Raw genomic sequence first — 14,395 nt, forward strand, 5'->3', positions numbered from 1 at the left:
TGGGTGGGGTGCGGAGCGGGACTTGGAGCCGCCGCCGCTTCGGCCACCGCCTACAGAGTCTGTCTTGCGCCTGGTGCTGCCTGGACCATGCGGCCGGAGCCAGGAGGCTGCTGCTGCCGTCGCCCGCTGCGGGCGAACGGCTGCGTGGCGAACGGGGAGGTGCGGAACGGGTACGTGAGGAGCAGCGCCGCTGCCGCCGCTGCCGCAGCCGGCCAGGTACGGTGGGAGCGGGCGGCCGGGCCGGAGCTGTGGGCCGGGACCCCGCGAGCTGGCACCCGCGCAGAGCCGGCGGCCGGGCGGGGCGAGGTCGCGGTGACCGTCCGCCTGGCGCGCGTCCGGCGCGGCTCAGGTGTGTGCTGGCGGCGGTTCCTGGCGCTGGCCGGGCCTGTCCCGAGCTGGAGCCTCAAGGGCGGCACGGAGGCTCCCCCGTCTCTCCTCGCTCGAGGTCCTCCTCTCCTGTGCCTGGAGGTGTGGGGTGTGCTTCAAGTCCGGGTACTTTCCTCTCTACGTTTGGGCCAGAAATGCGGGCCGCCGTGCAGCGGAGGCAGGGGGTGACTCCTCGGACCCTGGAGGAACCGCTTAGGGGCTCTTGACTCTCCCGAGGCGCCTTCCTCATGCCCTCGAGATGGAGGCTTCCTCTTGGAGCCCCGAAGCCCTCCTAGGAAGACCATCCTGGGGTTCTCGGGAGGCAAAGAAAGTTAAGAGGCGGTACCAGGCGGAAACGAAATTAGTCACTTCCTACCACATACCCTAACCCTTCTGCAAGCAAGACATTGGACCACCCACCTGGAAGTAAACGCGGTCGGGTGCCTCGAGAGCCTTAAGCTCATAGCCCGTGGTGAGACCTCATCCCCGATCCAGGTTGAGGTAGGTGGTCCCCTGGGCCCTTTGAGCAACAGTTCTGTCACCCAAGGGGGTTGTTTAACCTGGCGGTGACTTGTGATGACTCCATACGAATTAACCGAGGCTGAATCACCAAGCAAATCCAGGCAGTTCTGAAATACTTTGAAAAGTTCTCAGTTCAAGACTAATTATTAACCTCCCAATTCTCTGGATTGGCATAGTCTGCTGAAATGTGCTTTTAAAGACAAAGTGGTTAAAAGGATGCAAGATCCGTGTTGCTGGAAGAGAGTGCTGTGATATTTGCAATTGTCTTTCATACTTAAAAGTCTTGTTCAGATATTTAGGAGAACTTTTCCACCCCCAAAGGTAATCTGTTCCCTGTATTTGGCTTGTGACTGTGGCTTAATTTGGCTTTAACATAAATATCTGGCAGGCTCCTCCCCCAATCAGTAGATATTCTAGATAGGCCTGTTGCTGTTTGGTGTGAAACAGAAAATAAAACATTTCTCCAGGTCATGTTGAGAGAAGAAGACTATAAGAGTTGGGGAGAGGAAATACATACAAGAGACTTGACCGCCCCAGAATTTGTAAGGCATAAGGCAGTATCATACTAAATTCAAAAGATTTGTTTTCATTTTTTAAAATAATTAATTGTGTGAGAGAGGAAATGGTAAGAGTGGGCTCATTATAAGCAGTGGGAAGAATTGTTTTCCTAGTCATGGCTAATAAGACAAAATTGTGGTATAGAATATAACAGGGAAACCTCACAGGAGGAGTCAGAAAATACATTGCAGGTGAATGAGTGGATTATTTATTATTTATTTATTTATCGATTAGTTTGTTGTCCCACCTATTTATGCATTCATTGGTTGATTCTTGTACGTGCCCTAACTGGGGCTTGAACCCACAACCTTGGGTGTATTGGAACGATGCTCTAACCGACTGAGCTACCCAGCCATGGCCCAGTGGGTTATTTAAAAGGGAAAAGGAAATCAAGAGAAAGGTATTCAGATTTTCAAGGTGTTTTGTGTTTAAGTGCTCTTTTCACTTAACATAGGAGCTGTGTTCTGATTTAGTAGTAAATTAAATTCCTGCCTCCCATAATTCCTAACAACTGAGCATTAGTAAGCATAATGTTTCTTCAGAATTCATGACCAATATGATGAAGAAATAGCAAGTTGTTAAAATGAAACTTAAAAACCTGCCTGACTTTTCCTAATACATTTTAGGGGAAAATTCCTCTCAAAGCGCTATGGTGGTATTTGGAAGAATTCGCTAATGGAATACGCTAAACAATGTTTAGGGCTGCTTCTAGGAAGTCTTTCAGAAGTCTTTTTAAAACAAAGAATTTAAGTATATTGCTTTGTACACGAACATGAGAATATTGTGTGAGTTTTTTTTCTTTCCTTTTAAGCAAAAGAGAGATTTTTGGTAACTTCATGAGAACAAGAATATCTTAAAAACACATTTTAGCCCGGCCAGCATGGCTCAGGGGTTGAGTGTCAATCTGTGAACCAGGAGGTCACGGTTTGATTCTCGGTCTGGGCACGTGACCAGGTTGTGGGCTCAGTCTCCCAGTGGGGGACTTGCAGGAGGCAGCCGATCAGTGATTCCCTCATCATTGATGTTTCTATCTCTCCCTCCCTCTTTGAAAGCAATAAAAAATATATTTAAAAATATATATATATATATTAGTTAATCCCCACCTGAGGATATTTTTCCATTGATATATATTTTTTTTTTAGAGAGAGAGAGTGGAAGGGAAGGGGAGAGACAGAGAGAGAGAGAGAGAGAGAGAGAGAGAGAAACATTGATGTGAGAGAGACACATCAATTGGTTGCCTCCCACAGGTGCCCCAACTAGGGCCTGGGACTAAGCCTGCAACGGAAGTACGTGCCCTTGACTGAAATCGAACCTGGTACCCTTCAGTACACAGGCTGACACTCTATCCACTCAGCCAAACCAGGTAGGGCCTTAAAAATATTTAAGTTAGTTTTGTTTTTCTTAAAGTGATATGCTACTGTTCTAACCCCAATCAGCAGTTTCTGGGTGTTATGTGTGCCATAAAAATACACATAAGATGTTAAATGCTGGGGACGTCTGTAATACTTTCAACAATAAAGATAAATTTTTAAAAAAGATGTTAAGTGCACAGGTGTGCATCATGCTCTTACTATAAATTTATAGTATAACATGTTTTTAAACCCAAGACATAAGTTCATTTCCTCACATATTCCTACATTTGTCTTTTATGAGCAGAGAGAAGTTAGAAACTTCTAAGATTTCTTTGCATTCTCCAGAGTCTATATTTCTGTGTTTGAAGGGATGAATGTGTAACTGGAACCCAAGGTGGGCTGTCTGCTGCCACAAAAACCAAACTCATTAGACAGATGCTGGTGAAAAAGAAAGGTTTTATTCAAGTGCCGGTCGCCTGAGGAGATAGGGGACTCTTGTTGCAAAGCCCATCTCAACGTCTCAGTGCAGGCAGAGTTTTTATAAGGAGGGCGAGGCAAAGCAGAACAAAGAAATCAAGGGAAGGGGGTTGAAAAATTCTCTGTGTGCAGTCCAGCACAGTCCATTCTAATAAGACCTTCAAAACTCCTCAAGTGATAGTCTAGTGTGGATCATCCTGGTTCTTTGTCATCCTGGTTCTGCATTTGAAGGTCAGCAAATCTTCTGGAACTGGGATGACTGAAGGTCAGAATTGGTAACTTCTGAAGTTAGTTCCTAGGATTCTTATACAAATGTAGTTTATTTACAAGCTACATATTAGTCAGAATCAGCATTTACAGGAACAATATCAGAAAAATAGTGGGGTGGGTTACAAATGTACAGATGCTCAACTTACAATGGGGTCACCAATTGACGTCACCCAGGGGTGTTTTTTTTTGGTGAAAGCTGTGAGATAATAGGAAATACAGGGTGTGAGAAAAATGTACATACACGATCTAGATTTGCCATTGGCATCTGAAGTTGGGGGATGGGAGATAGTCTTATGGGACTGAGCCCTTAACCAGTGGGATGTGATGATATCTCCAGGTGAATAGCATTAGAATTGAGTTAATTGTAAGACACTGAACTGTTGTCAAAGTGTTGCTTGTTGGTGTGGAAGCACACACGGTTATTGCTCCCCATTCTGATGTCAGAAGTGTTATGATTGTGGTAACACATTAGTGGGAATAAATGAGAAACATCACAGGAGTGCTGGGTGTTAGGTTTTTTTCTTTACAGTAGCCATCCTCATGAGTGTAGACATTACTGTTTTGTTTTTTAAAATGTTTTTATTAGAGAGGAAGGGAGAGGGACAGAAGAAGAGAGAAACATCAATGTAAGAAACATTGACCCACTGCCTCCTGCATGCCCCTCATCAGGGACTGAGCCCGAAACCAGTGACCTTTTGGTGCACAGGATGACACTCAACTAACTGAGCCACATGGCCCAGGACGATATTCCTGTATCACTGTTTTTTAATGATAACAGTAGACAGAGTTTTCACAAGGAAGGGTAGCAGTAAAGCAGTAATTTTTCCTCCCTGCCATTCAGAGGAATGAGAGGAGGGTCAGTCTTTATTGGAGGTAAAGAGTTCAATTAGCATTAGGGAAATTTTGAAAGAGAGTTGGAAGCTTTGGTAGAATTAGAGCTGGAAGGACCTTTGGGGGGTTATGTAGTTCAGTCCCTTTATCTCTTTGTAGGACTTTATTAAAACTAATCTTAATAGATGATTCCATCCTATTTTTAAAGACCTCTGGAGGATTTGCAGGAAATTTTCTCATCAGCATGTTACAGTATTCAGTGATCTTAATTTTCAAGAGTTGGGTGTGTTTTTTTAAAGCTCCTTGTTAATGGCACTTTTTTTTTTAGATCTTTAATTTCTTTATAGAACCTTGTGAGATGTTCCTTAATTAGTAAGTATAGAAGGAAAAAAATTATCTGCTTTTGAGACAGTTTTGAACCTAACTTTATTTTCTTTAGTAGTAATTTTAATGAAATATTAGAAGGATGATAGCCTTTTAGCCACCAAAATAAATAAGATTCTAAAGGAGGAATTGGGGTACAAGTTATGTTCTTATTTAAATAATAAGCCAGGAGAAATAGGAAGAACAAAATGCTGGTCCTGCTACTTAAATGGTTCTTAGAAGGCTACAAATGAATAACTAATGAAGGGTGGTTTACTAAATAGCTACTAGCTTTTGTTTCCACTTAATAGAAACCGTAACTCTGAAAATAAGTTATGAGACAAGAACAGAAGGAGTAGCTAGAATGTCCAGTATATCTGTTCAGGTTTCCCAGGGCCTGATGAGACACTGGAAGACCTCAAGGCTTTGCAAAAATGTTGTAACTGTTTACTACTTGTGGGACTGAATTATTGTTTCAAATGTTTTTGTTCTGACAGGAAGAGCATTTCTATCTGGATCTGAAAGATTCCAGAGTCATTTGAAGTACTCAGGAATTCTCTAATAAAAATTCTTGAGAGCCCTGACCGGTTTGGCTCAGTGGATAGAGCATCGGCCTGGGGACTGAAGGGTCCCAGGTTCGATTCCGGTCAAGGGCATGTAGCTTGGTTGCGGGCATATCCCCAGTGGGGGGTGTGCAGGAGGCAGCTGATCGATGTTTCTCTCTCTCATCGATGTTTCTGGCTCTCTATCCCTCTCCCTTCCTCTCTGTAGAAAATCAATAAAATATATTTTTAAAAAAATTCTTGAGAAATGAGACCAGTAGTACGTTAGAACTTGGATATTCAGGGAAGGCAGACTTGCCCGCTTTTTAAGGTTGGCCTAGGTGCCCTAGGAACTTCCTAGTGCTCTGAGCAAGATAGTTAATTGGTTGAGATTCAATTAGATTCATTTTTTGAAAGAAAGAAGCAGTGTTTATTGGCAGAATAGGCAATTGAAAGGGATGGGTAGAGGCTGTGTTTGCATTCTGAGTGGGTGTGCCTTCTTTGATTAAATACATGGTTTGTGGCCTCAAAAGTCAGTTGGCTTCTGAATAGCTTCTAAGAAGGCTTTAATAATGTAGTTTGTATTTTGTGACTGATTAAGCAAATAAGCCTTTTGCTCTTGACTCATTTAATTTCAGAAAATTTAGCTTATTTTTGTTGTCTTTAAGATTACCTTCAAGACCCATTATGAATGTTAAAGTGGGTATTTTTTTCTTGTATTTTAAAATAATTTTTGCTTCTGACTAGAAATAATGCACGTGTACCATAGAGCCCTAAATATTGGGATACCCCTGTGTTGGGGGTTCATTTTTAAATACGGTTTGTTATAAATCAGTATGCTTTCTGAAATAAGCATGCAATTCAGTAGAAAATGGGCAAAAGATAGGAATTGGCAATTCGCAGGAAAAAATTGATTGAAAAATAAATATATGAATATGTTCATTCTCACTAGTTCTTGAGTTACTGTAAGTTAAAACAGTGGACGGAGAAACCAAGATGGCGGCATAGGTAAACACGGGAGTTTGCTGCCTCGAACAACCACTTCAAAAATACAACTAAAAGATGGAATGGACATCATCCAGAACCACAGGAAAGCTGGCTGAGTGGATGTTCTAAAACTAGGAGGAAAGAGAAAAGCATACCGAGGCTCAGAGGAGGCGCAGTGCTGAAGTAAAATACTAAGGTTCGGAGTGCATGTGGAGCGGGCTGGAGGCTGAGGGCGCGGTTGTTTTCAATCGGGAGGGAGTCTCAGGCTCTGAGCTCCAGTTCTGGGCGAGTCTCTAAGGACCCAGACTCATACGGGAGAAGCGGGACTGTCTAGCATCGCTCAGAACCCTAGGGCAGCTTTCTCTCCGTGGGGCTTGCAGCGACTACTGGGACACTGAGAAGCAGAGCCTCTGAGGGCAAGACTGAGAGCAGCCATAATTGCTAACCCAACCCTGTTGATCCCGTGGGACCCGCCCCGCCCAAGCCCTGCAGGGAGGCTTTTGCTGGATAGCCTCAGGCAAAGGCTAGATTAGCACCTCCCTAGAGATCCAGGAGCCAGGAAGCCCAGAGGTCAGAGTGGGACCATCCAGCTTTAAGCTCCGTGGAACCATAAAAGACACACTCAGGAGGCAGACTCAGTGAGCACCAAAGCCCCATCGAAGCAAGTCTAGCCCCAGAGGGGTGTCTCCAGCACAGAAGTTGTCCCACCGCAGACACAGCTGATTCTCACAGCCAATTGACCTGGAGGTCAATTCCTCACAGTGATAACTACAACAATCAAGGCTTAACCACAACAAGACTGTGCACAAAGCCCACAAGGGGGTGCACCAAGAGTGTCTACCTTAGGTAATTGGGACACTTAGCACAGAAAGGCACTCTATCGACACAGCGAAGCATAAAAAAATGCCGAGACAAAGAAACAGGACACAAACGACAGAATTGGAGGAAAGCAAACTGTTGGATATAGAGTTCAAAACCACACTTTTAAGGTCTTTAAAGAACTGTTTAGAAGCCCTCGAAAAGACTGGTAAGACCGCCGATAAATGTAGTGAGATCCTCAAGAAATCTAATGAGACCCTCGATGTTGTGATAAAGGACCAACTAGAAATTAAGCATACACTGACTGAAATAAAGAATATTATACAGACTCCCAACAGCAGACCAGAGGGTCGCAAGGATCAAGTCAAAGATTTGAAATACAAAGAAGCAAAAAACACCCAACCGGAAAAGCAAAATGAAAAAAGAATCCGAAAATATGAAGATAGTGTAAGGAGCCTCTGGGACAGCTTCAAGCGTACCAACATCCGAATTATAGGGGTGCCAGAAGATGAGAGAGAGCAAGATATTGAAAACCTATTTGAAGAAATAATGACAGAAAACTTCCCCTACCTGGTGAAAGGAATAGACTTCCAAGTCCAGGAAGCGCAGAGAACCCCAAACAAAAGGAATCCAAAGAGGACCACACCAAGACACATCATAATTAAAATGCCAAGAGCAAAAGACAAAGAGAGAATCCTAAAAGCAGCAAGAGAAAGAAAATCAGTTACCTACAAGGGAGTACCCATACGACTGTCAGCTGATTTCTCAACAGAAACTTTGCAGGCCAGAAGGGAATGGCAAGAAATATTCAAAGTGATGAATACCAAGAACCTACAACCAAGACTACTTTATCCAGCAAAGCTATCATTCAGAAGTGAAGGCCAGATAAAGAGCTTCACAGATAAGAAAAAGCTAAAGGAGTTCATCACCACCAAACCAGTATTATATGAAATGCTGAAAGGTATCCTGTAAGAAGAGGAAGAAGAAGAAAAAGGTAAAGATACAAATTATGAACAACAAATACACATGTATCAACAAGTGAATCTAAAAATCAAGTGAATAAATAATCTGATGAACTGGTGATTGTAATAGAATCAGGGACATAGAAAGGGAATGGACTGACTATTCTTGGGGGGGGGGAGAAAGGGGTGTGGGGGTGAGTGAAGAGATTAGACAACAATCGTGCACCTATGGATGAGGACAGTGGGTGGGGAGTGAGGGCAGAGGGTGGGGTTGGAACTGGGTGGAGGGGAGTTATGGTGGGAAAAAAGAGTAACTAATGTAATAATCTGAACAATAAAGATTTAATTTAAAAAAAAGAAAAAAAAACAGTGAAATAATGTTTTCATCTTTTCCAATTTGAAAGCTATTAAAATATGACAGTATTAAATGTTGACAAAATTTTAGCAATGGGAAGGTGTATGTGGGTGCTCTTACTATAAAATGGTACAATTGCTTTGGAGAACAGTTTCTAGAAAAGTTGAGATATGCATATTTATAATGATTGTTCTAATAAGTCTCTATGTAGATATATATGATAGCAGAGGTTTTCAAATCTTTTTATTTCAACCCACACCAAGAAATAACATTTTTATATCACAACCCAGTGCACCCATAATGTATGTATATTTTATGTGCTTTAAATATTTTATGTCCACATCTACACTAGTAAAAGAGAAACATGGTAATTAGCGTACGACCACTACCCTTTTCATTGGCTAATCAATGAGTATATGCAAATTAACTGTCAGCCAAGATGGCGGCCGGCAGCCAGGCACTGGAGCGAGCATGAGGCTTGCTTGCTGCGGACTCCAACGTTCCCCGCCTCACTTGCTGGCCTCTCATCTGCAACTCTAAGCAACTATATACTATGTTGCAAATAAGAAGCTAAACAAAACACCATAAATCAGCCAGACTGAAATCCAGCCGGACCGAAACATTGTATCCATGTTTTCAGCAGCAAGGCCTCAGACCTAAAGCTGGCCCAGAATTAAAAAAAAAAAAAAAGAAAACAAGGAGCGGTTGGAAGCTTTAGTCACTTGCCAGCCGGAAAACAGCCCTCAGCCCCTCACCCAGACTGGCCAGGCACCCCAGTGGGGACCCCCACCCTGATCCAGGACACCCTTCAGGGCAAACCAGCCAGCCCCACACATGCACCAGGCCTCTACCCTATATAGTAAAAGGGTAATATGCCTCCCGGCACCGGGATCAGCGTGAAAGGGGGCAGCACCCAAACCCCCTGGTCGCCCTGCGGCTCTGTGTGTGATAGGGGGCGGGGCCACGACCTCCCTATCCGCCCTGCTCTGTGCCTGATAGGGGGGAGCTCCCCAATCCCCTGATTGCTCTGTGGCTCTGTGTTTGACAGGGTGCAGCACACCAACCCCCTGATCGGCCCTGCTGTGTGTGTGACAGGGCGCAGCGCCCCAACCTCCTGATCAGCCCTGCTCTGTGGGTGATAGAGGGTGGTGCCCCAGCCCCCCTCCACGGGCCTTGCTCTGTGTGTGACAGGGTAGAGCCATAACCTCCCCATTGGCCCTGCCCTGAATGTGAAAGGGTGCAGCGCCCCAAACCCCCTGATCCACCCTGCTGTGTGTGTGACAGGGGGCGGTGCCCCAACTCCCCTATCAGCCCTACTCTGTGAGTGACAGGGGGGAGCTCCTCAACCCCCTGATCGGCCCTGCTCTGTGTGTGACAGGGGGCAGCGCCCCAACCCCCTGATCGGCCCTGCTCTGTGCGTGACAGAGAGTGGCGCCGCAACCTCCCCATCGACCCTGCCTTGACTGTGACGGGGGCGGTGCCCCAACCCCCCAATCGGCCCTACCCTGAGAGTGACTGAGGGTGGCATCGCAACCTCCTGATCCGCCCTGCTCTGTGCATGACAGGGCGGCGCCCCAACTCCCCAATCGGCCCTGCTCTGAGCCTGACCAGGGGCTGCACTTAGGGATTGGGCCTGCCCTCTGCCACCCGGGACCAGGCCTAAGCCAGCAGGTCGTTATCTCCCGAGGGGTCCCAGACTGCGAGAGGGCACAGGCCGGGCTGGGGGACCCCCCTCCCCCTGCCCCCTGAGTGCACAAATTTTTGTGCACCGGGCCCCTAGTATAATAATAAAAGCATAATATGCTAATTAGACCACACAGCCGAATGACCTTCCAGACGAAGCCAAGACAGCCTCTGTGGCTGCAAGGGCCGAGCCCCTTGCACAAATTTCATGCATCGGGCCTCTAGTATGTTTTATAATATTATTTTGGGAAACTGGTTTTCATCAACAAGCAAGCACATATGAAATACCATACTATAATTCATTTTTTAAAATAGAGATAAAAACATACTCAACACCTAGATTTATCAAAATTTAACAACTAGCTTATATGCTTTAGATCTTATTTTTCCATTAAATAAAACATCGAAGTTACCATTCATTCTTTCACTCATTCATTTACTCCATTAATACTCATTGAGCCCCTATTAAAAGCTAGGCATTATCTGATGCATACATTCTGGTGAGAGAGGCAGACAATAAATAAGCAAAAAGATACATAATTTAATATCAGGCAATTATAAATGCTATAACTAGAAAAATACAGTAATAAAAGAGCATTTTAGACAGGGATAAGCTGTCTGAAGGATGTAAGGGATCTATATGGATTGGAGAAACGAACTAAGGAAAAAGTATTTTTCAAGCCAAAATAAAAAGGAAAAAGCTTGATGTGTTCAGGGAAGAGCAGAAAGGCCAGCTTGGCTGGAGCGGAGTGACCTGGCAGGATATGAAGTCAGGGAGGTATGGGAGAGCCACATGAAATTTGTCCTTTTAAGAAATTTGGCTGAAACCGGTTTGGCTCAGTGGATAGAGTGTCGGCCTGCGGACTGAAGGGTCCCAGGTTTGGTTACGGTCAAGGGCATGTACCTTGGTTGCGGGCACATCCTTGGTGCAGGAGGCAGCTGATCGATGTTTCTAACTCTCTATCTCTCTCCCTTCCTCTCTGTAAAAAGTCAATAAAATATATTTAAAAAAAAAAAAAAGAAAGAAATTTGCCCTGGGGAAGTGTTATTTCACTTCGCTATAAGTATAAAAGCTACCCTTAATTTGGTGTTTATCATTCCCATGAATTTTAAAAATACCTTTACTATATAAATACATAGCCATGAATAATTGTCCTGCATGTTTTTAATCCTTAAAATCACATTATTCTGTATGTATCTCTCTGCAACTTTTAACAGTATGTACCTAAGATTTACCCAAGTTCATAATATAGACATGATTCAACTTTTCACTGCTATCTAGTATTATATTGTATGACTACGCCATACAGTGTCTTTGCTGATTTTTAAAAAAATATTTTTATTGCCCTAGCCGGTTTGGCTCAGTGGATAGCATGTCGGCCTGAGGACTGAAGGGTCCCAGATTCAATTCTGGTCAAGGGCACATGCTTGGGTTGCGGGCTTGATATCCAGTGTGGGGTGATGATTCTCTCTCATCGTTGATGTTTCTATCTCCCTCTCCCTTCCTCTCTGAAATCAATTAAAAAATGTATTTAAAAAATATTTTTATTGATTTCAGAGAGGAAGGGAGAGGGAGAGAAACATCAATGATGAGAATCATTGATGGGCTGCCTCCTGTACGCCCCACACTGGAGATCGAGCCCACAACCCGGCATGTGCCCTGACCTCCTGGTTCATAGGTCAATGCTCAATCACTGAGCCACATCAGTTGGGCTTGTTGATTTTTAAAATATTTTTACAGTAAACATTCTTAAATATGTCTGCTGTGGCCATGAGCAGAATCTGTTGGGAAAACATTAATATGTGGGCTGAACTGACTGACCTCCCCAAAATTCATATGCATAAGTTCTAACCCCAATACATCAAAATGTGACTATATTTGGAGATAAAGTTTTTAAAGAGATAATCACATTAAAATGAGGTCATTAGGGTAGGTCCTAATCCAATGACTAGTGTCCTTATAAGAAGCAATTTGGGCACAGAGGGAAAACCATGTAAGGATCCAGGGAGAAAGCTCATCTACAAGTCAAGGAGAGATGTATTAGAAGAAACCAACCTTGACCAAACCTTCTCTCAGACAGTCCCCACAACTATGAGAAAACACATTTTTGTTGTTTAAGACACCTACTCTGTGGTACTTAGTTATGACAGCCCTAGCAATGTTCAAACTGTGGGTTACAGCCAATCAGTGGTTCATGATGTCAATTTACTGGTTTGTGATCAGCGTATTTTAAACTTTCAGTTCAAAACTTGCATTGAGTAGCACAGAATAAAGATGATCAGATGATCAGTGTTGCATGGGTAAACAATGATTTGTGAAACCTTTCTTTCAGTTATATATGTACTGGGGGCCCGGTGCACAAAAATTTGTGCACTCAGGGGGCGGGGGGAGGGGGGTCCCCCAGCCCGGCCTGTGCCCTCTCGCAGTCTGGGACCCCTCGGGAGATAATGACCTGCTGGCTTAGGCCTGGTCCCGGGTGGCAGAGGGCAGGCCCAATCCCTAAGTGCAGCCCCTGGTCAGGCTCAGAGCAGGGCCGATTGGGGAGTTGGGGCGCCGCCCTGTCATGCACAGAGCAGGGCGGATCGGGAGGTTGCGATGCCACCCTCAGTCACTCTCAGGGTAGGGCCGATTGGGGGGTTGGGGCACCGCCCCCGTCACAGTCAAGGCAGGGTCGATGGGGAGGTTGCGGCGCCACTCTCTGTCACGCACAGAGCAGGGCCGATCAGGGGGTTGGGGCGCTGCCCCCTGTCACACACAGAGCAGGGCCGATCAGGGGGTTGAGGAGCTCCCCCCTGTCACTCACAGAGTAGGGCTGATAGGGGAGTTGGGGCACCGCCCCCTGTCACACACACAGCAGGGTGGATCAGGGGGTTTGGGGCTCTGCACCCTTTCACACTCAGGGCAGGGCCAATGGGGAGGTTATGGCTCTACCCTGTCACACACAGAGCAAGGCCCGTGGAGGGGGGCTGGGGCACCACCCTCTATCACCCACAGAGCAGGGCTGATCAGGAGGTTGGGGCGCTGCGCCCTGTCACACACACAGCAGGGCCGATCAGGGGGTTGGTGTGCTGCACCCTGTCAAACACAGAGCCACAGAGCAATCAGGGGATTGGGGAGCTCCCCCCTATCAGGCACAGAGCAGGGCGGATAGGGAGGTCGTGGCCCCGCCCCCTATCACACACAGAGCCGCAGGGCGACCAGGGGGTTTGGGTGCTGCCCCCTTTCACGCTGATCCCGGTGCCGGGAGGCATATTACCCTTTTACTATATAGGGTAGAGGCCTGGTGCATGTGTGGGGCTGGCTGGTTTGCCCTGAAGGGTGTCCTGGATCAGGGTGGGGGTCCCCACTGGGGTGCCTGGCCAGTCTGGGTGAGGGGCTGAGGGCTGTTTTCCGGCTGGCAAGTGACTAAAGCTTCCAACCGCTCCTTGTTTTCTTTTTTTTTTTTTTTAATTCTGGGCCAGCTTTAGGTCTGAGGCCTTGCTGCTGAAAACATGGATACAATGTTTCGGTCCGGCTGGATTTCAGTCTGGCTGATTTATGGTGTTTTGTTTAGCTTCTTATTTGCAACATAGTATATAGTTGCTTAGAGTTGCAGATGAGAGGCCAGCAAGTGAGGCGGGGAACGTTGGAGTCCGCAGCAAGCAAGCCTCATGCTCGCTCCAGTGCCTGGCTGCCGGCCGCCATCTTGGCTGACAGTTAATTTGCATATACTCATTGATTAGCCAATGAAAAGGGTAGTGGTCGTACGCTAATTACCATGTTTCTCTTTTATTAGTGTAGACTAGTAGATAGGAGAAATAGGTTGTGCCAGTAAAGAAACTCATAGCATAACTTTTAGTGTTCTAGGTTTACAGGTGGTTAAAAATAATAGGGGCTTACTGAAAATTCTTACTAGGAAGGGTGACCGCTCATGAGGAGGAGTGGGAAGTGATTAGTGACATTCCTAATAGTCTGGAAATGGCACGGACACACTCCAGTTTATATAATCACCTTTCTGTTAGCTCTTCTAAGGAGCAGCATGGCCAGTAGTCACTTCTGCAGCACCCCTTCCAATAGTCTTACAAGGGGTGTAAGCTGTGAGATGCTGGTTGGTGCTTCAAAGGAAAGGAAACCTGTTAGCTTTGACTTTCTGCCTTGCCACCCTTTCTCACTTTGACTTGGAATGCCAAGAAGCTGGGCTGAGAAACCTGGCCTGTGATCACTGATAAGACTGTAATACAATTACCTGTGGAGACTCCTGCTGCATGTGCTAAAGGTAATTAATATCTTTACCACCTCCTACGTAAGTATGGCTTGTGTATAGGCAA

At 45.5% G+C, this 14,395-nt stretch overlaps 1 protein-coding gene across 1 annotated transcript in view; it reads left to right on the plus strand.

Annotated features, from left to right (window-relative positions):
• The window catches only part of SPTLC2 (serine palmitoyltransferase long chain base subunit 2), a 98,764-nt gene continuing 84,369 nt past the window's right edge, over nt 1-14,395 (plus strand). Inside the window, exon 1 of the mRNA XM_070415906.1 lies at nt 1-216. Coding sequence (XP_070272007.1) covers nt 88-216 — 129 coding nt within the window. The 5' untranslated portion in view covers nt 1-87. The remainder of the gene's footprint in view (nt 217-14,395) is intronic.

The sequence above is a fragment of the Myotis yumanensis genome, unplaced genomic scaffold, assembly GCF_028538775.1.
Source record: "Myotis yumanensis isolate MYYU_CA2020_CCGP unplaced genomic scaffold, mMyoYum1.0.hap1 SCAF_1, whole genome shotgun sequence".
Lineage (NCBI taxonomy): Eukaryota > Metazoa > Chordata > Mammalia > Chiroptera > Vespertilionidae > Myotis > Myotis yumanensis.